The sequence below is a fragment of the Pristis pectinata genome, chromosome 5, assembly GCF_009764475.1.
Source record: "Pristis pectinata isolate sPriPec2 chromosome 5, sPriPec2.1.pri, whole genome shotgun sequence".
Taxonomy (NCBI): domain Eukaryota; kingdom Metazoa; phylum Chordata; class Chondrichthyes; order Rhinopristiformes; family Pristidae; genus Pristis; species Pristis pectinata.
Genome location: NC_067409.1, coordinates 63674944 through 63700895, shown reverse-complemented (window position 1 = coordinate 63700895; position 25952 = coordinate 63674944). Strand labels below are relative to the sequence as shown.

The window sequence follows — 25952 nt, the reverse complement described above, 5'->3', positions numbered from 1 at the left end:
GCCATTTGTGTGCAGTTACATAAACTTTACAACATAGAAGCAGGCACCTATGTGGTCTGTTCTGATGCTTATGCTGTACACAAACATCTATCCACTCTATTTTATCCAATCCCTTTGATGTAACTTTATGTTCCTTTTATCTCTGGTGTACTTATCTGCCTTTCTCTTAAATGAATCAATGCTTTTAATTCCCTACTCAACTGCGTTGTCGGAAACTTTTCACCAGAAGGACCTCAAGAAGGGAGCTCGCCACCACCTTGTCGAGAACAATTATGCTGGCCTATAAATGAACAATTAAAAAAAAATCACTATTCCACCTGGTAGCAAGTTCCACACTTTAACTGTTCTTTAGATAAAGGAGTTTCTCCTGGAATTCTCATTGTATTTATTAATGAGTACCTAATTTTACCAACATATCAGACTATCTTTTAGTTATTTATGCCAGAATGATGAAACTTTTTAGATTTTTGATACTCCTTATTCTGAGTTATTTTTAATTGTTGATATAACTAGTTTTGGTTCCCTTCTTGAAACAATAACCACTCACTGCCCTTGAAAATTCTCATAAACGTTGTTACTTGTCTACTGGAGGCACAAGAGACTGCAGATGCTAGAATCTAAAGCAACAAACAATCCAACAATCCAAAGCAACAAACTGGAGGTCCTGATGCAGGGTTTTGACCTGAAATGTTGAGAATTCCTTCTCCCTACAGATGCTGCTTGACTTGCTGAGTTCCCCTTAGCAGATTGTGTTTTTTTTGTAACCTGTCTATTGTTGTGCATTTAGGAGCTTGTTTCAAGACATTGACACAATTCACCATATTATTGTGTTCTGAACTATAACAATGAATCCCTTCCATAGAACCATAGTATTATACAAACCCAAAATCTCACTTGGCCTAATCTGTCTGTACCTTCCCTTTTGAAGAAGAATCCAGTTGAGCCCATTTCCATACTCTTTCCTCATATCTCTCCAAATTTTGCCCCTTCAAGAATCTATCCAGTTCCCTTTTTGAACGTTACTGTTGATTCTGTGCCAATCACCACATGAGGCATTGTGTTCCAGAACTTCACCACCCTATTGTTTGAAAAAAGTTTCCCTTTCACTCCTTTATCTCTGGACTTAAATTTACACCATCAAACTAACAACCCTTCAGGGTTCTGTCTAAACATTAGATTTTAAGCACATCTTAAATTTTTAAGTCTTCTCTATTCTGAGGAAAGCTCTCTAACCCTGTGATTAGTGACAACTGTGGTGGTGGTTATCATTTTGTTTGAACTGATTCCCCCTGTGCCTATCTTGTGGTTCATAAGCAGTGGACCATCCTTCTTCACATGTTGTCAATGCATGACATCTGCAGTAATTACAAGGTGGTCAGACTTGGCTATTTATTTTCTTCTTCTCACTCCTGGACCAGTTGTAGGAAGCTGGTTACCCCTCTTGCCATTTTACCATTTTACCCATTTTACTTCTCACATTCTCATCAATTACACCCAGATTCTACCACTCACCCATACACTAGGACAACTTGTAGTGGACAGTTAACCTCCCAGCCCGAACATGGGAGGAAACCAGAGCACCTGGAGAAAACATGGTGTCACAGGAAGAACATGCAACTCTGCACAGAGCGTTGTAAGGCAGGATTGAACCCAGGTCACTGGAGCCATGAGGCAGCAGCTCTACTATCTGCCCTACTGTGCCACCCCAATTACCTACTTTCTTTCAGCCTTGGAATTGAACCATGGAGCTCATGTTTTGTGGGGCTTATTTACATACTTGGTGGTGCATTTACTAATTGAAACAGGGTGGATCTTATAGGAAACTAAGCCTACACATTGAAAGTTATAATCAACAAAGCAGGGTTATTTATTTTTACAATGGAATGGGAACAAAGGTTGTAATTTTTCCAAAAACCTGCACTGTAGTTGCATTTGATTTTAAAAAAAGCAATATTCTAGTTCTTTTCACAGCAGGCTAGACTGGCCTCCTGCTCTTCAATCTTAATGTGACACTGCATTTCCTAAGGCTTTAGGGAATGAAGCAGCCAATGCGCAGTTTTAAATTACATATGAGGAAACAAGTCAAAATTCAGGTACTTCACTGTTGGTAAAAGGTATGTAAATTGAGTCCTCCGCACCTGTGTTACAACAAGGATTAAATAAAAGAAATTGTCTGCCAACAAAAGCCTTTGTAGCAATAATTATTTGTGGAAGTGGTCCTTGATGCCCTATTTTCTCAAGTTGTACATTGCCTTTGAATGGAGGACAACTTGGGGGTAAAGGAGCTATGATCATAGCTCCATCTTAATCAATAAGACATGCTTAGGAATGAAAATATTTCACTTTTTACCCTAAAAGGAAATGTAATAAAATGGAAACTCTGCAATTCAGGCCTTCTGAAGTTGTATATAGTTCTGTCTGGATCCAGAGCATATTGATTCAGAGTCTTGTTGAAATAGTTAGTCTTTTCAAATGCTGATTGATCATTGTGTATCTATTTATTTTCATTAGAATTAAATAGAGCTTATCCAGTGAAAGGTTTTGTACGTGTTTCGGTACATTACTATATTATGTTAGAAGTAATGAAAGAAAATTCCTGAATTAAATATGTAAACACGTTCCAATGCTCAGATGGGTAACAGCTTCTTGACACTTTTGTTTTACCTTTTTTTAATGTCTTATGTTCATGCTTCCTTTTTGAAGTTCCAGTTTGAATACATGTATAAAAAAAACTCAAGTCCAATCATGTCACACGAATACAATGCTCACTATCAACATACTTACTAAACTTCGACATCACTGTTAGCTTCTTCACTTTGCTCTTCACTCAACATGACAATATGCAGAACAAATTCTTGTAATTCCATGGCATCATGCACCCATGCCCATTAGGATGAGGTGCGATAGGGGGACGGACAACTGCAGAGCGGTGCTGCATTTTGAATTACTGTCTTCAAAAGAGGAAGAGATGAGACTTCAAAATAATGGCCTGAAAGCAGGTTTCTGGTCTACATTACCTTGTGGGCAAAGAGATTGGTTACAAGAAAATGGGGGTGGGGGGGGGGGGTTGATTGTTCCTTTATGAGTGAAGAATAAGTCATTAAGGTAAAACTTAGATAAATTTGTTTTTCTCTACATAGAAAGTCTTTCCAAGAGTGTTTGTATCATCACTGGAATGCAAGAAGAACCAATTCAATTAGGCATTTTGCTACAAGAGGTCTTACAACTGGTGATAAAGGTCAGTCAAATATAATGTTTGGGAAACATTGTGGCATAAAATGATTTCTTACATATTTGTCACATTGCAGAACTCCAGTAAAACATGTAGCATTAAAGTAAATCCATAATCCATTGAAAATATCAGAAGCAGACGGATAACTAGAGGAACACACAATTTCCATATGGGTCAGTTGTATGATCATGTATCGCTCAGCATGTATTGCTCCAAAATTGCAGCACAAAAACAAGCTTCTTGTTGGTCAAAAGCATTGCAAACTAATAATGAAGGCATGTTCCCAGTATAAATAGAATATATATGAGAACATATTATTGTTTAGGATGTTTAATGCATTCACAGCCGTAACTGATAACCTTGCTGCTTATGTTGCATGTTGCTAAATGCTTTGTGTTGATTGCTACGCAAATACAAACCCTATGAGAGAAAGTTTGATACCGTTGAAGGGTTTGTTCCTTTGTTCCTACCATGACACAGTTCTTATTTCTGCAGTTGCAGCTATTGTCATATTGAGCAATGACACTACATGTGGTGCTACGTGTGCCACCCTAATGTGTGAAGATCTCAGAATAGCACCTTTTCAGTTCAACTCTAAGGAAGTCTTGCTAAAATTGTACGGGGCTTTGGCGACACTATATCTGACATAGAACAAGTAATTTTGGTTGTCATTCCTAAGGTAATTTTTGTCTAGAAATTGGATTTCACCCTTTTTCTGATGTGCTTAACAACACAATGACTATTTACATTCGGAATTGTGCTAGAAGACAGAACCTGCAGGGTTCCCAATGGGCCACATTTAAAAAATGAACTGGTTCAGACACTTAACAGATAAGGGAAGGCACCTATTTCTATTGTGGATGTACCCAACCAGGGAAATTGTTTTCTGTACAGTGTATCAAATATGTTTATAATTCTAAATATTTGATTAGATTTTTCCTTCGGCTTCTAGCCTCAAGACTACATGATCCTAGTTTAATGCAGCCAATCATTGCAATTTAACGTTTTATGCCCTGCTATGGTCTTGATAATCTGCACTTTAACCCCTCTAAGATACCTTGAGGCTTGGTAGTCAGTACAGAAGGCCGCAAGGCTGCACACCTCTTAGCAGGCATATGTTATGAAATTTTTAAAAAATTCCTATTTGATAACGATTCTGATCTGCTTTTACTATGTGGTTTCAAAAACTCAAATTAATTTTAAGGTGATATTAGCAATCTCTTTTTACAAATAAGTAAGGTTCCCTAATTGAAATTTCAAGTTGTATTCTAGGACTGCTTTGTCCTAAAGGCTAATGCTCATTAAGGTGTGATTAAGAATGCTCACTTCATTGGTGACCTTTGATAACAGCACAACAGAAAATGTCACACCTATTCAGAGTTTAAATTTCACTTTCTGGAAAGCTAGGTATTTTCAATATTAATTTGAAAAGTAAACTTATTGCACATTTTCCAAATAAACAACATTGTGTTTTCTGAGTATTGTGCAGTATTTCTGAGAATTTCCTTGAGAATTTTTTTTCCTTTTGCCACCATATGTTTCCCAGAAATTCAGCAGTCACCATGGCAGGAAGTAAGAAATACAATGGAAAAAAAAATCCTGGTTGAAGCTTAGCTTGTATCCAGTGATTTAGAGGGTCTTTTCTAATCACTTTCATTTAAAATACATTTAAATGCTGAAGCTATGTAATGGCAAATAAATTCTCCTTCTATCCATTCACATGTTTTCTTATTTAAATTGTTAAGGATAAATCTGTTCATTGTTTGCTGCAAAACTAAAATTATTTTCTCCCCTAATCTGAGTTTTGCATTGTGGGAGTTGATCTTCCCTTTATGTGATAGGGCCAAGTGGGTGAATCCATTAGTGAATATTAAATGTAAGCTGTAGGTTTCTGAAAGTATTAAGTGATTCTATCTTTTTGACAGTTGCATGTAATAAATATTAATCCTAATTTGAAATGTGAACAGTAAAATCGTCTACCCATATTTGCTAAAAGTTGAAGTCAGAGCTGGCATAAATCACCTGCATAATTTAGTAAAGCTTGCAATAGGCATTTGGCTTAAAAGGTATCTTTTTCCTTTTGTTGGAGTGACTAGATGTCTAGAAGTGGGTAAAATATATACCATCCTTGAGTGCCTACAAGCAATATCACTTAAAATACAAAGGACCAAGCTCAAATGCAGTCCTTGTATTTTAAAAAAATATTCAAAGAAGGAGAAATGGATACTAAAATTAGCTGAGCATATTGGGGGTGGCTGGCAGTTTCAAAGATTCAATTCTCTGACTCACAATTCACAGATGCCTTTGTACAGAAATGTACGATCAAAAACCTCAGTGCCTGGAAACAAAGAATGCAAGTGGAAGCAAAATGTAAAAACTCTTCAGGGATGTTGCTGATAAGCTTTGACAATTTGACACAAATATTGACAGATTTGGCCTGGATTTCTGACCTTTTCTGCATCATGGAAAAGCACTTCATGACCTGCCTCCTACTCGCTGTACAAGGGTCAAAGTAGCACTACTCAAAACATTTGAAAAAATAATGGATGGTCAGGAAGTGAATTGTAGGCATAAATGGAGGTCCCCTAATTGATTCTTGGGATATTGTGTGCTTGAGTGACTACATCACTCATGCACATACTTGTCTTCAAATCAAACTGAGACTGCAGGCATGTCTGGCAAATACAGCCCTGAGCATCCATTATTCAACATCCTGTGAGCTGTGTTGTTTGCATTTGCTTTGGAAGCAGTTTATATTGAGTAATAATGTATTATTTAACATCAACAGGATAAAACATGAAGGCAAGAACGCTGAGGATAGTTTTGAGAAGCCCCATGGGATCCATTAGGGGTGTTTCTTGCATAATGCCAGAGTTCTTTATGCTTCAGCTTGAATTTTGGATGCAAAGGTTAATCTTCATTTTGATCTCTGTACTTCTGTTAAAACCATGTGTGTAAATCAAATGGGAAGTCTGATATTTGTTTGGGCCCATACTTAAAAGAAATATTTAATCCAGGTTTTATTCTTGATTATTCTCCAGTGTCTGTCAGTGGAAAGCATGTATGCAAACACTTTGGTGAAATAGTGGTGGCCGCTGTGACAGTTCCCCAAGTAGAACAGGCCACCAATTTTCACTTTGTAAGCTCCTGATGTATATTGAGCTACTATCAGCCAAAATATATACAGAAAAACCTAATTGAATATGAAGGAAAGGAAAAAAGGGCACATTTAAATTATCTTCAGTCCTGATGAAGGGTCTAGGCCCGAAACATCGACTGTTTATTTCCCTCCATGGATGCTGCCTGACCTGCTGAGTTCCTCCAGCACTTTTGTGTATTGCTCCAGATTCCAGCATCTGCAGAATCTCTTGTGTCTCCGTTTAACTTATCTTATAGGACCCCTGTAATATGACATTCCTTCTCTCAGGGCTGACCATTGACTTGGTTGAAAAACTTGTGTGCTATTATAGCTCTTAACATCCAATTTGTAGGGAGGTTAACTGATGCTAGAGCTGGCTAATTCAGCCAGCCAGTTGTCCTCCAACTGAGGGCTTTTATATTAAGTTAATGATTTATACATATAAAAATATTTTGTTACAGAGATGAGCCATTAACAAATGCAAGCATGGACCATGCTTATCAATCTTTTTGGTCATACTGTAATCCTTTTGGACAGGAGACTCATGTGGCATGCCTGCTTTGAAACGATGTACAACTGACTGGAACAATTAATTCTCTTGCAGTAGATTGAAAGCATAACACGTAAATATGTTAAGTGTTCTTCTTTAGATGCATAAAAAACATCCATTACAAACACTAACCGTTTAAAACAACTTGTATTTAAGTAGCTGGTTTAACTTGGGAGAGTGTCCCAAGCAACTATACTAGAGCATAATCAAATCATTTATTTCACCAGTTTTGTATGCAGATATTAATATAAATAGCAAATCCTAGTTAAAGAGGTATGTTTTAAGGAATGGCTTAAAGGAGGAAAGAAGCAGTGAGGTGGCAATGTTTAGTTGGTGGTGAGGAGGAGGAAGATATAGTTTGGAGTTCTGAGGCTTGGTAGAAGAATGCCACAATTTTCTCTGTGATACACAGTTATAATTCTGTCAAAGTCGTACACATTGAGCTGGAATTACATTGTGATTCTGCAATGGGATACAGATAGATTGGAGTGATTGGTCAAAAACCTGGCAAATGTAGTTTAATGTGGGGAAATGTGAGGTCATGCACTTTGGTCAGAGGAATAAAAAGGCAGATTATGATCTAAGTGAAGAAAGAATGCAAATGAGTGAAGTTTAGAGGGATCTAGGTGTTCTATTGCATGAATCACAAAGTTATCAGGCAGGTCCAACAAGTTGTTAAGGCAAATGGCATTTTGACCTTTATTGCAAAGGGATTGGCGTGGCAGAGGCCAGATCATTAAATATATTCAAGCTGGAAATAGATTATTTGAAAGATTGAAGAATTGAAGGTTATGGGGAACTGGCACAGAAGGGAAGTTGGGGCCAGCATAAGTCAGCCATTTCAATGGTGGGGTAGGCTTGAGAGGCTTGGTGTCCTACTCCTACTCCTACTCCTACTCCTGCTCCTGTGTACAGCACAAGGCCTGGCAGAATCTAATATGTTCTGTATTTTTTTGCTACTAAAATTTGCAGTGCAAGTTAACAGAACCATAAAAATGCAACCAAAACATCTGGATCCGTTTCAGATGATTAATATTTAAAAACAGGGAAGTTAGGTAAAAAGTATAGCACCTTCTCGCCCCAGATTAATAAAAGCAGTGGAGAAAGTGAAACAAGGTTTTTTTCTGAGGATGATGGCACACCTGCACATATAGCAGTTCAGAATACTGGACAGGGGGAGCTCTGATCTCAAGGAAAGCAAAGACCGAGGTAGAATACATGGTGTTATTATTTTCCGAGCAGCATAATTGAAAATGTTTTTACCACAGATTAACTGTAATAATGGCCATTTTTGGATCATTTCATATTGCTCTGAAAATTTGACTAGGCACCTGCTGGTGTTTCAAAAATAGAGTGAACATTTCACGTCAAAGACTCTTCATCAAAACTCATTTTTGACCTGAAATGTTAACTTGATTTATCTTGCCACGGATGCTGCCTTACCTGCTGAGTGTTTCCAGCATTTTATGTTTTTGTTCCAGGTTTCCAGCATCTGCAGTATTTTTTTTTGACTTTTATTACTTACTGATGTGACTCATGCAAGTGCATCTGATGTGATTCCGGCATCAGACATGCAACAAATTACATCGTTCCCCATGTTACATCTCTTTTGGGGCATTGCAAAAGATTTTAGGGTGAGTTGTTCTGGAGCTGGCATCCAGAAAATGTGTATCTCTTGCACTTATTGAGCTCTGACCCCTCCCCACAACCCCACTCCCCACTGCTCTATGACCCCTCCATGATCTTCCCTGATCTGTCAATCCTGGATGGAGACCTTGTTGTCCACCCATTGCTACCATTGTCACCTACCCAATCATCATTTACCCAGATTCTGATCCTGATCATGAAACTCTCCTTGGGCCGCTGGCCACCAGCCCTCTTTTACCTGACAACCTCCCAGACCCCAGCCTTGGTCCCAAGTGATAAGCTTCCATGTGCAAAAATGTGAAGCTACTGAGATTTACAGCTGTGGGGGCTATAACTTCAAGTGGATGTTGGTGTGTAAACACTTTAACAATCTTGAGTGTATACTGAGGTGCAAGGGATTACTTGGCTGTTGAGTTATGGGGCTGTTTGACTTTGATATTCTTAAAATAGTGGTTTATGTGTTTTGTTCTTCCTTTGAGTAAAGTCTTTTCTTTGCTGGAGTGTGAGTGCACAGGTACTGGCCACCTCCTGATACTTCATCGGAGATCCTTAGTTCCTGGGTGAATCTTAGTAACACTGGATAGATTATTTGCATTTGGGGGAAAGGAGCATAAACTTCACAGCTGATAAGTGGATTTGGAATGATGTTTTCCACAGTGAAGTCCCCTTCCATCCCTCACTACTATTCACTGTTTCCATTCCACAGCCAAGAGGTTTAATTTAACATCTCCATAGTGAGCATTAACTGGTGAAACAACAATTTATAAAACTCAGTGGAAAATGGCAAAGAGAAACAATATTTTGCCAATGTGCAATACTGTTTCAAAACATTTCTGTAGCATGATTTATGATCAGTGTGTTTTCAACAAGCTGCTTCCAAATATGGACATGGTTTTCACACAGGCAATTTGTGGCAGTTTTATTTGGTTATCATGTTTGTTATATTAATAGCATGTGTAAATGAGATTGTGCTGAGTGATTGGGCTCCTTGAGGCAGATTTTAATGTTTCATCACCCATGAAGCAGTTAACGTCCCTTCAAGCTATTTTAAAGTTGCCTTTGTTCAGAGGTACTTCTTGAGAAACAAAGACAACTGTTTCTTTGGTCAGTTGGGTAAGGCCAAAGGAAAGGATCAGCGTTTCCAATGGTCTAGTTACATAACACCAAAGAGGGTGATATTAACTTAATGTTAGAAACCATGTGCAGAGGGCCAGGTAGTTATATTGGAGTTTCTATTGTAGTTCGGATTCAAATCTCACTGACCAATGACTGGCTGATTTTTAGAGTCTGAAGGAATAGCCATTGCACTTCATTATCATAAATAATACATTTATAAGATGATATCTTTATTAGTCACATGTACATTGAAACACACAGTGAAATGCATCTTTTGCGTAGTGTGTTCTGGGAGCAGCCCGCAAGTGTCGCCACGCTTCCAGTGCCAACATAGCATGCCCACAACTTCCTAACCCGTACGTCTTTGGAATGTGGGAGGAAACTGGAGTACCCGGAGGAAACCCACACAGACAAGGGGAGAACGTACAAACTCCTTACAGACAGCGGCTGGAATTGAACCCAGGTCGATGGCGCTGTAATAGTGTTATGCTAACCGCTACACTAACGTGCCTTGGGTTCTTTCCAAATTAAGACATCAAAGTTTGAAAATGCCTTGAAACACCTCTTTGACCAAACTTTTGGTTATCTGTCCCACGATCTTTCTGTGGACTGATTGGCAGCTTTGTTAATGATACTCCCATGAAGCACTGTAAGATCTTTTACTGAATTTCAGGTGCTCCACATTTGCAAGGGTGTGGAAATTGTTGTGCATCTGGAGGGTGCATGGGAAAATATGGGTGCAATGGGTGAGAGAAGGCAGTTGGTCAGGAGTCCCAGGGGATTGAAAGTGGGGGAATAGCAGATGATGGCAGAGTGTTGGTAATCTAGAGGTGGCTGTGTTATGTTGTGGGCTGGATAAATTGGGGTGTTAATTGGGTATTCATGGGGATTGGGGAGTTGAGTTGATTTGGGGGAGGAGAGATCAAGGTCCGTCCCAATTATGTAGTCAGGGGCTTTACCAGTCACTTGGGCAAAAGTAAGCAAGTGGGATACCAGCTAGAGTGGAGGCTTCATAATATGATTATCCCTGGATTGCCCAATAATGAGTGCTTCTGGGACAACGTGGAGTAATTTCCCCCAAAACTGTCCAAACATCTTTGCATTGGAAATGATGTAATTTAATGCTTGTTTGACTTTGATGCACAAGGGTGAAATTCGAAGGAAAGTGCCTGTTTAAATTCAGGAGTAGCAAAATTCAATTTGGAAATGTCATAATCTAGTTACATTCTGAAATAAAAATTGATATTCAGTTATGTAGCACTGACAATAAAAAGAGCTGTGTTCAGAATTTTGTTTTCTAGAAAGGGACAAAAGTAGAAATTGAATGTGAACTCTGAATTGCCACTTCAAACTATGTGGCAAAGCATGCTGAGATCGTTGAGTCACGGTCCTTCTGAACACATGGTTGCCTCCTTCTCATTTCTTTCTTGAGATGAAACTACAGAACTTTACTCAAAGCAATTGCAGGGAGACTTCAAAGGCCGTGTGAGGAAGTTAGCTTTCAGTAGTTCTATAGTCAGGTTGATTGTTGAAGACGACGGTTGATGTCTTTAAAAATAAATGTGTTTTACTCAGCACCAAAGTGATTTACTGTATGTTGGAATGACCCTTCTTAAGAAAGAGTATGAAACCATTCTGCAGTTAGGGTTTGGTTGACATTGTGAGCCATGTGTGTGAAGTGTCCCCTGAACCTCCTTTCCTTTGAAGAGAGAACAAGGAAGGTTGGTGAGATCACTGAATTAGACAGAGTCTATATGGGATTTCAACAAGGTTTTTGACAGTGTTTCCTATGGCAGGTCAGTCAAAAAAAATAAATGCAGAGGGATTGAAGGGAGAGCGACAAATTGAATGAAAAATTGGCTAAATGGCAAATACAGAGTGCAAGAGTTAATGGGTATTTTTATGACTGGTTACCAGCAGGGTTCTGCAGGCTCAGTGCTCAATTCTGTTTTATTTGTTGTATGTATGGATAATTTAAACATAAATGTAGGGGCATGATAAAGAAGTTTGAAGATGATACAGATATTGGCCATGTGGTTGACAGGAAGGAGGAAAGCTTTCACCTTCCAGAAAGCATAACTAGTCCAGTGAGTTAGGGAAATAATGACCAATGGAATTTAATTCAGAGAATTGTGAGGTAATGTATTAAAGGATTTTCAACAAGGCAAGAAATGGGAGGATATTGAGAAGTGTGGAGGAACAAAGAGACCTTCAAGTGCACATCCATTAATCCCTGAAAATAGCGAGGTTGGTGGATGTTGATTAAACTGATGTGCATAAAACTATGAGAAGTCGCGATAGAATAAGTACGAAGAAACTGTTTCTCCCGGTAAGGAATAAAAAAAAGCGACATGGATTGAAATTATTGTTACAAGGATTATAGGGGAAATGAGATGAAGATTTTTCACCCAATGTGTGGTAGCGGTCTCACTCATTGCAAGGAGAGCAGGGGAAGCAGAAACCCTGGCCATATTTAAAAGGTGGCTGAATATGAATGTTGTGTAATGTAATTGCTGAATGTGTCATGGGAACTTGGAAAGATTCCATCCAGTAAACTAATTAATCACTTGTACTAGGAATGTGGTTTATTCTATAGCTCTTTAATGCTATCAAATTCCCCACACCTGGAAAATTGGATGATTAATAGTTTGATCAGGAAGTCAGGCATTTGTGATTTAGATTAACATAAGTTTTAATGGCAAAGTATCCATTCAATGATTACCAAAATAAATGGTGCTGTAGTTCATAAAATCTGTCTTTGGATTATTATAAATGTTGCCAGTATTTCCTTAGAATATGCTAATTTTGTGTTAATTGTGTTGTATCTCATTAAAGCTTTCAATTGCTTTCTTATGTAAAGTCAATACCATGAATTACCTATGCAAGCTTCATTTTAGCATTAATGAAGTCTACATTTCAGTGATGGTTTTTGTCTTTCTCTGCTAGCAGGTGAATTTGCTGAAGTGGTCATTGAGCAAAGAGAGCCACTGTATTCAGGCCATCTCCTCAGGACTACATTATAACTTTATCTATATAAATGTGAGTATAAAGTATATTTCTCAGATACTTATGCTGAATGTTCCCTTTACTTTATACTCTAAATAATTGCATCAGAAGCAGTGATTTATCCACATTCAAGACTTCTATGTTGTAGTCTTTGATTTGTAATAATTTCAATACTGGAATTTTTAAGATGAAGCCATAGTTCCTGCTTCTATTAAATTGAGATTGTAGGTGGAGGTAAATATGCACTTCTAACTGGGATTATTGCTCATTAGTTATAGACCTAAATGGCTTTCTCTCTGGTGCTTTCACAAAGGTTGTATATCTGTGCAAATAAAGTCAGGTTTTCAGTCCTTCAGAATTGATCTGGAATCCTCTGACAACTGAGGATTATTGCTCGTCACCTCAGAGAAAACTACTTTTGCTTTGTACCTGCAGAGCTTCACCATACATTACTGTTGGTAGATAATCCTAAATTTACTAAAAGTGACCTGAAATCCCTCAGCTGCCAAAACTGCATCCATGCTGCCTGTCCACATTCTACCAGCATTCATCTGCATGTGAACACCTTCTATAGAATCAGATCTATGTATATTTCCAGCAGTTGTGTTTTGAAAGTGTGGTCTCCACACCTGCAAGCCTTTATGTCATATTCATTCTGCACTGAAATTTGAATTAAACCATAAAATGCTGGAAACTCTCAATAGGTGAGCACTAACAGAAACAGGGTTAAAGTTTCACATTGAACACCCTTTGTCAGAACAGGATCTTTGCTGCAGATGCTGCCTGACCTGCTGAGTGTTTGTATTTAGCTCTTGTCTGATTCAAGTGGAGCAATTTATGTTGCCCTGCTGTTGCCCTGCTGCTGCCCAGGTCATGTCTGCCCTGTCATTTTAACATTACCAGCAATCTCTACAATAACTCTGTTGAAATATTGCTGTTTTTGAATTATTTGGAATGCAGTCCAATACAGTCAATTAAAACTGAGATTTCTCTCCATTTTTCTCCATGCCAAACATTTCTCTTCTTAAAATTTGGTGCTTCTGGCAAAACAGAAAAACATGAACTAGTTGTCAGCTTTATGCAATGCACATTCATGAGTAACAACACTCATCCAATGCTTAAAACCTTGTTTATTTGAGTGGAGGGGCAGAACAACAAGCTTCGACACCATTTTATCCTTGTGCCCTGCAGACAGTGTTTCAAGTGTGGGATAGACCAGGTATAGCAAGTGGAGAACGGGCTGTTATAAGCTTTGTTCAGGAGTGGATTTGCTGCTCTCCTTGCTGCACAATCACAGCAACAATTTGTATTGTGCAGAATGGTAATAAAGTACGTGTCTCAAAAGTATTTTAAAGAGGTAGAAAGGTCCTCCAATACGTGGAATTAAAGAGAGGAGGGAAACTCAAGTGGGGAGGAGCCAGTAATCTCTGTATCTTTTCTCATATAGAAGGTTATCAGTTTCATAGACCCACACCCTGGGCCTAAAGGACACCTGAAAAGCAGAAATCAAAGATTTATGGTATCTTAACTTCCTGCCAAAAGGTAACTTAGAGCCTTATGTAATCCTGTTTTAGGACCCATCTAAGAAATTGGTCTTACTCTCACCTCCAGCAATACGCCCTGCCCAATGCCCACTGGGCTGTGACATTTAGGCATTCTGAGCCAAAGGTGGCTCCCACATTCCGACCTTGCATGTTCCGACCAACAAGTTGCCCACTGGACTACTAGTAGCATCCACATGACTTGGTCATGAAGATCGTGCCACCCTTGCCATTTGGAAGGATTATAGCATTGGGTAGCAAGGACGGCTAGGAACCACTCATCCTTTAGGGTGTGGGGTTCACTGGCCCTGTACCAACACCACTAGTCAAGTGGGTTTAAGAGGTGCCACAAAATCTATAGCTCTTGATATTGGCAGACTGGAGTTACAAGCTGAAGCTGCAATAGAATAGTTACGGAAAGTGGTAGACTGGCAAACTGCAGATGCTGGAACTCAAATAAAAAAAGAAAATGCTGGCAATATTCATGAGGTCAGGCAGCATCTGTGAAGAGAGAAACAGAGTCAGTGTTTCAACTCAATGATTTTTTTAATTGAATGGCTGCCATACCACGTCCTGAGGTAATGAAAGTACAACTTGGTATGAGAGTGCAATGAACTTGAGCAGTTCTCTCCACCTGGGAAGGCATTATGATTAAGGTGCAGGTTGTGACATACTGACAGTATTGCATGTAGAATTAGACAACATTCCATCTGACAAGGAGTGTAAAGCTTGGGCTGAAAAGTAGCTAAGCAGTTAAAAGTGAAACCTTCCTTGGAGGAGATAAGCCAGCAGTTTATTGATCCTTGCAAAGATTGTATAACAAGGAGATCAAGAAAAGCTTGGTTCTATAATTGCACAGTCTGTGGTGAAATTCATGGCAGTGAATGGAAACATGAAGTTGATTTGCAATAACAGTGGGCGATATTGAATGTAAACCTTCTGTGATTGTTTAATCAAGGTGACTGCCTGTCAGGGCTGATAAAATGTCCATTTGAGGGAAAGGTGCTATGAGTTTGGGCACTCCATTATGAGCCAAGGACATCACATGGACAGTGGTTTGGCTTTTTCAGAACAGTGGGAATTCTCAGAAACCTTAATGGTAAGTAGTTCAGTTGTGGAGTGCATAACCTGTCTGGACAATATGAGTCATTTTACTGGAGTTTCAGGACACTGTGTCACTTCAGCAATCGAACAAAGTGTAAATCAAAGGTTCAGGACAAGGTGCTGTAGTGAGGTTATATTCATGTCTGGCACAGGCAATACTAATGGGGAAGAACAGAGTCCCGACAGACTTGTTTATTGAATTGTTGAATGGCTTGCTTAAAGCAAAAATTCAAGTTGGATGCTTCAAGGGAGAACTGCATTGTAAACATAATTCAAAATCTCTGAAGATCCTACAAGGAATGTCACAGCAGTTAAGGATGTACTGTTGCCTGACTATTAAAGCATTGCCAGAGTGCTTCAAGACAGATTGAAAAGAGTCATGGCATAGGTGAAAGACATGGAGAATGCTCAGGAAGGGAAAATCAGGGGAAAAAAAGAAAGGCCCAGTGCCTACAGTTGGAGCCGGGATGCAAGACCTTTTGGAAGCCGAAGCAGAGGCCTAAGAAGCTTCCAAAGTAAAAACTGTTATGGCATCAGTAATATATCAAATACAAAGTTAATGACACATAACTTGGTAGGGTTGTGAACTGTGAAGAGGATAGTGATAGACTGTAGAAGTGAAAGGTCAGGTACATAGCAAATGAAGTTTAATGTGGAGAAATGTGAGGTGATACTGTGGTAGGAAGATTGATGAGAGATAATGCAGAATACAGTTCTTAAAGGGGTACAGGAGCAGAGGAAACTAGGTGAATGTATGAAAATGATAGGGCAGGTTGAAGCAGTGTTTGATAAGGCAGAGAGAGTAAAAGGGAGCTTATAATGAACCTTTGTAAAACACTAGGCTGGCGTCATCTGGAGTATTGTGTTCACTACAGGTCACCACATATTCAGAAGGATGTGAAGGTATGAGAGAGGATCCAGAAAAGATGTACAAGAGTAGTTCCTGGGATGAGGGACTACAGTAACAAGAATAGATAAGAGATGCTTTTTTGGAGAAGAGAAGGATGAGGGGAGATTGGATAGAACTATGTGAAATGATGAAGGGTTTGGACAGACTGGATAGTGGATGGATTGAGGACCAGCGATCACAGATATAAAATAACAGGAAGAGATTTAAGAATGATATGAGGAAAACCCCTTTTATATACAGCACGTGGTTGGAACCTTGAATGTACTGTCTGCAGATGCAGTGAAGGCAGTTTCTACTGTGGCCTTTAAGAGCAAATTGGATCAATATATAGTAGAGAAAATTCTGTAAGTCCTTGGAGAAAGGGTCGGGGATGTGCAATTAGAAAGTTCCTTTGCTGGAGAGCCAGCATGGGCATGATGGGATGGTCTCCCACTGCACAGTAACCACTCTATGATTCTATGAATTGAAACTACAGTAGTAGTTGATACAAATTATTAGCCCTGTGTTCTATATGAATTAATTGATATTTAGAAATGTATAATGCAACATATTCCGTGTTATGAAGATAATCACATATAAGTAATAACTGCAGAACAGGATGTGAGACCAGATGTGTATGAAGCCTATCCAGGGAAGTGAGCTATTACAATAACCAGTGCCTAATGCAGATACTTCAGACATGTTAAGTACAGCTTATAGTAAGGTGTTTTGGTGACAAGAAGGTCAAGAGACTGAGTGAATTCATGACTTTTAAAATTTATCATTTGATATTCAAATATATGTTGTTAAATTTTATGTATGCAAATAGTTGATAGTTTGCATGAGTTTGTCAATATTTTTAAAAGGGGAAGTAGTGTAGAGGTAACCCTCACGTTATGGAGGGGTGGGGGGTTGCATTCCTTGAAAACAGTCCGTATTATGATTTTCTGCAACGTGTAACATATTATCTACACATGCATCAATACACACAAATTGGAAAGAAATTGCTTATTTACTTTTTTGCACATAAATTCTGTATGGGCGAATTTTATTCGATAGCTCAAATATTTGGATAGTGATTTGTGAATTCTGTAGGGGCAAATTTCTGTAACCTGGACAGTGACTAAGTCGAGAATAAGTGTAGTTCTAGGAACTGAATGTGTCATGTGGTATTACTTCTCAGATACATTGCTGTACTGGATACTGCCGAAGGTAGAGAGTTTACTACCTTCAAAAGAAAGATATTGTTCTGGTTGCTCTATCTTTATTATCAGCCTTAATAGACACCAACAATTGAACCACAGACATAATAGTAGGGATGATGCTTTGTGGAAGTGGACACGGTAGATAAGCGCAGTCCTAATTCAAGTTAAACATCCAGACTTTAAGTAGAAAGTGATAACTACAGATTTGAAACTGTGTCTATTTTTAGTTTGGTGAAGAGAGGGTGGATTAATAAGATCTGAAAGATGAGAGAAAGAGGTGAACAGATTGGCAACTGCAATAAAACTTCCCAGGGTTATGGGCACAGTAACAAGAGGAAGTATAGTTCAGGAACTACCAAGTAAGGGCAATCTGTTGGAACTATAGTGGTGGGAGTTGTTAAAGCAGGAAAAACTCAAACCGTGTATCCTGAGGAGCCCTGCACATATACATATTAAAATGCTTAGACAGTTCTGTGAACCATGGCAATGTTGCTTAGGGATTGCTCTGGTGATTGTGGCCATATCCTTGTAAAAATGATGCTTAAAAACATCCCAGATGTGGTGGAAAAAATCTAGACGTAACAGAACTAAGCCTGAGACTCTCATTATTCACTGATAGGAAATTCTATGGAGACACCAATGGTTTGGCTGGTTTCAGGAAAGGCCCACAACCGTTGAGGTCAACAGGAAAGTAAAAAAGACCAGAAAAAAAACTTTGCATAAATTGGGTTAACTTTTAAAACAAAAGTGTTTGATTAACCGATGACGAAGGAAGGGGAAAAAAGCATGCTTTAGCTGGATGATGCTTGACACAAGGCACACCACGGGAGGCCGTGATTGCAGCTTGCGAGTTTATATTGGCAAAACCGAGTACAAATGTGGATGCAGGAATTGTAACGGGAATAAGTTAAGTGTGATAAAATATGAAAACTGGCAATCGAGTGGTGCAGTCAGAAATTGCATGCAGGTGTAAGTCTTATAAACACAATGTGTAAAAGTTTTGTGACTTGTTCCCCACCTTTCATACATACATTTTGTATAAAATGCCAGCAGTTCACAACTGAATAGCTTTGATAGTCAGCATTTCCAGATGGTGCACTAGGTGTAGGTAAGAGCCAAGCAGCAACCAAACTTCAAAGACTTGAGTGGTAATGTTGGTCTCTAGTTGACCTCGAAGGTGAGTTATCTAGGACACTTTCTCACAGTAAGTAACTGACCAATATCTTTTAAAGTAGATTAAGTGCTAGATATCATGACCTTTTTGCAAAGTCTTGAGTAATACGGCGTAAGATTAGGTGGTGGACTATAAACAGTAACACATGTTTCAAGATAGCAAATTGGTTACAAAATTTGGAGGTAGAGGATAAGTAGTGAGGGTTGGTTTTCAGATTGGAGACCTGTAACCAGTGGTGTGCCAAAGGGATCGGTACTGGGTCCTTTATTGTTCATATTATGATCTGGAGAAGAATGTAGGTGGCATGATTAGTAAGTTTGCAGATAACGCCAAAATTGATGGTCTAGTTGACAGTGAAAAAGGCTGTCACATGTTACAACAGAATATAGATCGACTGGCAAAAATGGGCAAGGGAATGGCTGATGGAATTTAACTCTGACAAGTGTGAAGTGATGCGTTTTGGGAAGTTAAACCAGGCCAGGACATGCACAGCGAATGGCAGGACCCTGGGGAGAGTTATTGAACAGTGAGGCTTTGGGGTGTAAATACATAGTTTCCTGAAAATGGCAACACAGGTAGAAAAAATGGAGAAGATATATCACAAAATCAGAAGACAAAGGAGCACAAGTAGGCCATTCAGCCCATCGAGTCTGCTCCATGAACTAAACTATTCCTATCTAGCCCCAATTTCCGGCCTTTTCCCCATATCCCTTGATACCTTGACTAATTAGATATCTATCAATCTCCTCCTTAAACACCCCCAATGATCGGGCCTCCACAGCTGCATGTGGCAAAGAATTCCATAAATCCACGACCCTCTGGATAAAGAAATTTCTCCTCATTTCTGTTCTAAACAGAAGTAGATGTGGCTAATTAGAGGGTACCTAAGACTGTGCCCTCTAGTCCTGGACTCACCCACCAAGGGAAACAGCTTAGCCACATCTACTCTGTCCAGTCCTTTCAACATTCTAAATGTTTCGATGAGGTCCCCTCTCATTCTTCTGTACTCCAGTGAGTACAGTCCAAGAGCCGACAAACGCTCATCGTATGTAAGCCCTTTCATTCTGGGAATTATCCTCATAAATCTTCTCTGAACCCTCTCCAACATCAGTACATCCTCCCTGAGATAAGGGGCCCAAAACTGCGCACAGTATTCCAAATGAGGTCTCACCAGTGCCCCATAGAGCCTTATCAACATTTCCTTACTTTTATACACTATACCTCTCGAAATGAATGCCAATCTCATCCTCCATTTCTTTGCCCATGCTCCTAAACTATCTAAGTTTCTCTGCAACCTTCCTGTTTCTTCAATACTCCCTACTCCTCCACTTATCTTGGTGTCGTCTGCAAATTTAGCCACAAAATCATTTACTCCATAATCTAAATCATCAATGTACAATGTAAAAAGAAGTGGCCCCAACACCGACCCTTGCGGAACACTACTGGGAACCGGCAGCCAACCAGAACAGGATCCCTTTATTCTCACCCTTTGCTTTCTGCCAACCAGCCAATGCTCCACCCATTCTAATATCCTACCTGTAATTCCATGAGCTCTCACCTTATTAATCAGCCTCTTGTGCGGCACCTTGACGAAGGCCTTTTGAGAGTCTAAATTCACAACATCCACAGCCTCTCCCTTATCCACCCTACTTGAGATTTCCTCGAAAAACTCCAATAGGTTGATCAGGCAGGATCTTCCCTTCATGAAACCATGCTGGCTTGGACCTATCTTGTCTTGCCTCTCTAGGTATTCCATAACCTCATCCTTGATCAATTCCAATAACTTTCCAACCACCGATGTCAGACTAATAGGTCTGTAATTTCCTTTATGCTGCCTCCCACCTTTCTTATACAGCGGAACTACATTTGCGACCTTCCAGTCCTCCGGAATCATGCCAGAGTCTATTGATTCCTGGAAAATTATCACCAATGCCTCCACAATCTCCTTCAGAACTCGAGGGTGCACTTCATCCGGTCTGGGACACTTATCTGTCCTTAGTCCATTTAGCTTCCCGAACACCTTCTCTCTAGTAATCTTGACTGAACTCAGTCCTATCCCCTGAGACCCCTGACTATCAGGTATATGGCTGATGTCCTCCACAGTGAAGGATGACGCAAAATACTCATTTAGTTCCTCTGCCATCTCTTTGTTATCCATTATAATCTCTCCTGCACTGTTTTCAATTAGTCCTATATCTGGTCCTGTCTCTTTTACTCTTCATATATTTAAAAAAAACTTAGTATCCTTTTGTATATTATCCGCCAACTTCCTTTCATAATTCATCTTTTCTTTCCTAATGACCTTAGTTTCTTTCTGTAAGTTTTTAAAAGTTTCCCAGTCTTCTGTTTTCCCACTAATTTTTGCTTCCTCGTATGCCCTCCCTTTTGCTTTTATTTTAGCCTTCACCTCTCTCATTATCCACATTTGTACCTTTTTTCTCGGAATATATCTATCCCGCACTTTCCTTATTGTTGAAATTCATCCATTTCTGCTCTGCCATCCCTGTAATTCCGTGAGCTCTCATCTTATTAATCAGCATCTTGTGTGGCACCTTGTTGAAGGCCTTTTGAAAATCTAAATACGCAACATCCACAGCCTCTCCCTTATCCACCCTACCTGAGATTTCCTCAAAAAAAAACCTCCAATAAGTTGATCAGGCAGGATCTTCCCTTCATGAAACCATGCTGGCTTGGACCTATCTTGTCTTGCATCTCTGGATATTCCATAACCATTAGCTCACATTTCCAATCAATTTGGGCCAGTTCCTCTCTCATGCCACTGTAATTTCCTTTGTTCCACTGAAATATTGATGCACCTGATATCAACTTCTCCTTTTCAGATTTGAAACTGAACTCAATCATATTGTAATCACTACTTCCTAATGGTTTCTTTACCTTTAGTTCCCTAATCACCTCAGGTTCGTTACACAGCACCCAATCCAAAACAGCCGATCCTCTGGTGGGCTCATCAACAAGTTGCTCCAAAAAGCCATCCTGTAGACATTCCACAAACTCTCTCTCCTGAGATCCACTACCTTCCTGGCTTTCCCAATCCACCTTCATGTTAATATCCCCCATAATTATCTTGACATTGTCCCTCTGACACACTTTTTCTATTTCCAACTGTAACTTATAGTCCACATCCCGGCTGGTGTTAGGGGGCCTATGTATAACTGCTACTATTGTCTCTTTACCCTTGCCATTTCTTAACTCCACCCATAAGGATTCCATTTCTTCAGACCCTATGTCCCTTCTTTCTATTGATTTTATATAATTGCTCACCATCAGGGCCACACCACCCCCTCTGTCTACCCGCCTATCTTTCCTGTACACTGTGTACCCTTGGACATTCAGTTCCCAATCACATCCGTCACTATGCCATGACTCAGTGATTGCCACAATGTCATATTTTTTAATCTGTAGCTGTGCCACTAGGTCATCCACTTTATTTCCAATGCTATGTGCATTTAAATATAGTACATTTAGACCAGTATCTGCTACTGATTTTGCTGTATTTCTGTTGTTCAGCAAATTATCCTGTCTTTTCACCTGCCTGTCCCTCTTACCACCTTTGCTGCACGCTGTCTTGGACTTGTTCCCATATACCTCCTCCTCTATCCTAACATCCTGGTTTCCTTCCCTCTGCCAAATTAGTTTAAACCCTTCCTAACAGCTATATTAAACATTCCCGCCAGGATATTGGTCCCCTTGGAGTTCAGGTGTAACCCATCCTTTTTGAATGCTTGCCTTCATTAACTGAGGCATCGAGCATAGAAGTTGTGAAGTCATGTTACAGTTGTACAAATCATTAGTGAGGCCACACTTGGAGTATTGTGTGCAGTTCTGGTCTCCATGCTATTGGGAAGGATGTGATTAAGCTGGAGAGGATTCAGAAAAGATTCACAGGAATATTGCCTGGTCTGGAGGGCTTGAGTTATAAGGGGTGATTGGATAGGCTGTTTTCCCTGGTGCAAGGGAGATTGAGGGGTGACTAAACAGAGGTTCATAAAATTATGAGTGGCACAGGTAGGATAATTAGTCAATATCTTTTTCCCAGGGTAGAGGAGCCTAAAATTAGAGGGCATAGGTTTAAGGTGAGAGGAAAATGGGGATCTGAGGGGCAAGTTTTTCACACCGAGGTTGGTAGTTATATGGAACGAGCTGCCAGAGGAGGAGATTACAGTTCCAATGTTTGAAGTACGTTTTGTCATGAACCAGCAACAAAAGAAACACACTGAGTCATGATTTAGTGTTAAGAACTATTTTATTAATCACTACTTATGATAATAAGAAAAATAAAAGTAAAAAAATGTTAGTATGTTAGAAGTAAAAATGTTAAACCTTGAACATTAACCCCAAAAACTAAACTCTTTGTGTGTGTGTGTGTGTGTGTGTGTGTGTGTGTGTGTGTGTGTGTGTGGCAAAGTCCCAAACTCCAAGTCCAGGAATGGCTCTTAAAGTTCAGTTCAGCAAGCCATAAGGTGAAACATGAGCAAAGGCTTCTTTAACAACCACCGCTGTCTGAAGATAAGACGTAGATGTAGAGAACATAGAGTAATTACGAAATCCAAATGTTCCACGATGGAACCCAAACGACACCTCAGTATTTACTCAGTAGTGACTTCCTCACCCCGAAAAGCATCCGACTCGTGGTCGTCCACACAAATACCTGTTTCCTTCTACAGGTCGGCAACAAAGTGAACTCCCCCGGATTACTTCCAATTTCCATACGTGGATTGCTGTGATAGACACAGTTATTGTTTCTCATCCATCGATAGAGAAACTAGCAGGCTGGTGTCTCTTTCCTCTCTCTCTCTCTCTCTCTCTCTCTCTCTCTCTCTCTCTCTCTCTCCCTCTCCCTCTCCCTCTCCCTCTCCCTCTCCCTCTCCCTCTCCCTCTCCCTCTCCCTCTCCCTCTCCCTCTCCCTCTCCCTCTCCCTCTCCCTCTCCCTCTCTCTCTCTCTCCCTCTCTCTCTCTCTCCCTCTCTCTCTCTCTCTCCCTCCCTCCCTCCCTCCCTCCCTCCCTCCCTCCCTCCCTCCCTCTCCCCCCCCCCCCAACAATGTCATTACGTCCTTTATCTTTCGTTGATGTAAGCACGCCACACACACACAACTAACTCTATCTTAAAGGGACATTCACCGAGTCTGTAACAGTTTGGACAGGCACTTGGATAGGAAAAGTTTAGAGGGATATGGGCCAAATGCAGGCAAATGAGCTTAGTCTAGATGTGAATCTTGGTCAGCATGGATGAGTTGTGCTGAAGGGCCTGTCTCCATGCTGTATAAATCTATGAATCTAATGCTTTGATGAATTACTTTTTCCTGAAGACTGCTTTGTGTGTTATTATTAAAGTTAATAGGGTTGATGCATCTTGCTCTTACAGCTCTGTATCTAATAATTACACTTTAAGACTAGAATTGGTAGCTTACATGGTGTTTATTTTTACACCACGGGACATGCCCTACCGTGAGATATAATGTGTGTTTTCTATGCAAAATAGAATGCACTACTGAGTCATGGATTACAGTGAGTACAAATACTATACCTTTGACTGTAACAGTAAAGATCCGTGTTTACTATTGCAATAATATATTATCAGTAACTATTTTATAGTTATTAAGTCATTTAATAAAAATAATTGAATGCCTTTATTAAATTAAGTGCAAAGACGTTTCATGCCATTACATTCAGATATTAGTTTTACTGTCACCCAGCATGGGTTCAGACTGGTAATATGAAACGTAATTTAAACCATCAATGTTTTATTGCCTTGCAACATGCTCTTAGCATTATGTCACTGTTTATGACAAGAACAACTTGCCTTTAACTGAGAACATCCCATTGTGCTTCACGGATGCATAAGGGAAAAACAGATGCTAAACCAGAGGCAGCGATGAAGAGAGGTGATTAAACATTTGGTAAAGGAAGTGGCTTTGAAAGGAGGAAGAGGGATTTAGAGTAGCAGAAGGATTTAGGAGGGAAATTTAACATTGTGCGGCATTTGTAACTGAAGGCACGATTGCAGATTTTGTGATCATGGTAAACTGGGTGTGGGGAAGAGGCTTGAAATGGAGCACTGGAGAATGTTGGGGGGTGAGGTTGGATTTGATATAGGAAAAGATAATGGGGGTAAATGAACAAGGCCAAAAAGGAATTGAAACACAAGGATGGAAATTTTGAATTTAAGATGTGAGAGGAATGGGAGGTAATGTTGGCCTACTACGACACGGATGTATAACCCGCATAGGTTGGTGTGAGATCAGCCAGAAATAAAAAAAAATGACGTAGTGTTTCAGCAGTTGATGGGACAGAGGCAGGTAATGTGCTGTTGGAAGAGACTATGTCTTTTGCTTTTCTGGATAGGATATGAGAATGTTTTTCAGCTCCAGATTAGGGAGAGCAGGTGATGAAGCAACAAGATTGAGAGATAGAAGGAGAACTGAAGAAGGTGGTGAGGGCATAACCCATACTATACAAGCCAGGAGGAAGCTGCATTATTGGAACGTTTTAATAACTTGATATGTCAAATTGTCTGGAGCATCTGATATTTTAGAAGGTATATTGTGAATATGTAAAAGCAATTTTGTATTAGAACCATGCATCTCGTTCAGAAAGCATTTACACATCAAACTCGTGGAATCCAGATATCATGTGGGGAACCTGAGTGTGTATTGTCCAAATACCAACTGGTCTCCTGGTCACTACAATGACACCCAAGGCACATGTGCAGACTTCTGATGGACAGTAAGCTTAAAGACATCTTACAAAAGGACTAGGTGTACATTACGCAGAGCTGGCAAGTTATGAAGTTAATCGATTTGACACCAACGCTACCATTTTCAAATACCATGCCTCAGCCAAACGTTGAGCTGGCTTGGCTGATCATAATGTTAAAGAAAATGAAGAATTCCCCAGCAGGATGACTTAAAGGATCCAGGATCCATTTCTAGATTTGTTTGTGGATTATTCCTCTGATGGGTTGGCAAAAACATGTACTTTTCTTGCATCTTTCCCATTCTTAAGTTTGAACATGAAAAATATATGGTTTATGTGATATTGAGCATGTCTTTGCTCTAGTTACTTCCAGGCAAGCAAAACAGTCCTGAACAGTACTGTGCGTTGAATTGGGAGAATCAATTTGTCTGACTAGAAGTAAACAAGGATGCTGTCCTTGATTGCAAGCTCATGTTTAACAAATTTTCCATTTTCCAGTGGCTTGGAGAAGAATATTCTTCTTTATAGTGATTTACATCCATCTCCTCTATAGAGGATGCAAGTAACGTCCCAGAAGTAGCTGTAAGTTGGGAATGGGGAGGGAGGGAGGAACTTGGGGGAAATTACAATCACCA

General features: G+C 39.7%; 1 protein-coding gene across 1 annotated transcript in view; it reads left to right on the top strand.

Annotated features, from left to right (window-relative positions):
• Positions 1–25952, top strand: part of crppa (CDP-L-ribitol pyrophosphorylase A) — a 224295-nt gene that overhangs the window by 51014 nt on the left and 147329 nt on the right. Inside the window, exons 6-7 of the mRNA XM_052016339.1 lie at positions 3141–3238; positions 12631–12723. Coding sequence (XP_051872299.1) covers positions 3141–3238; positions 12631–12723 — 191 coding nt within the window. The remainder of the gene's footprint in view (positions 1–3140; positions 3239–12630; positions 12724–25952) is intronic.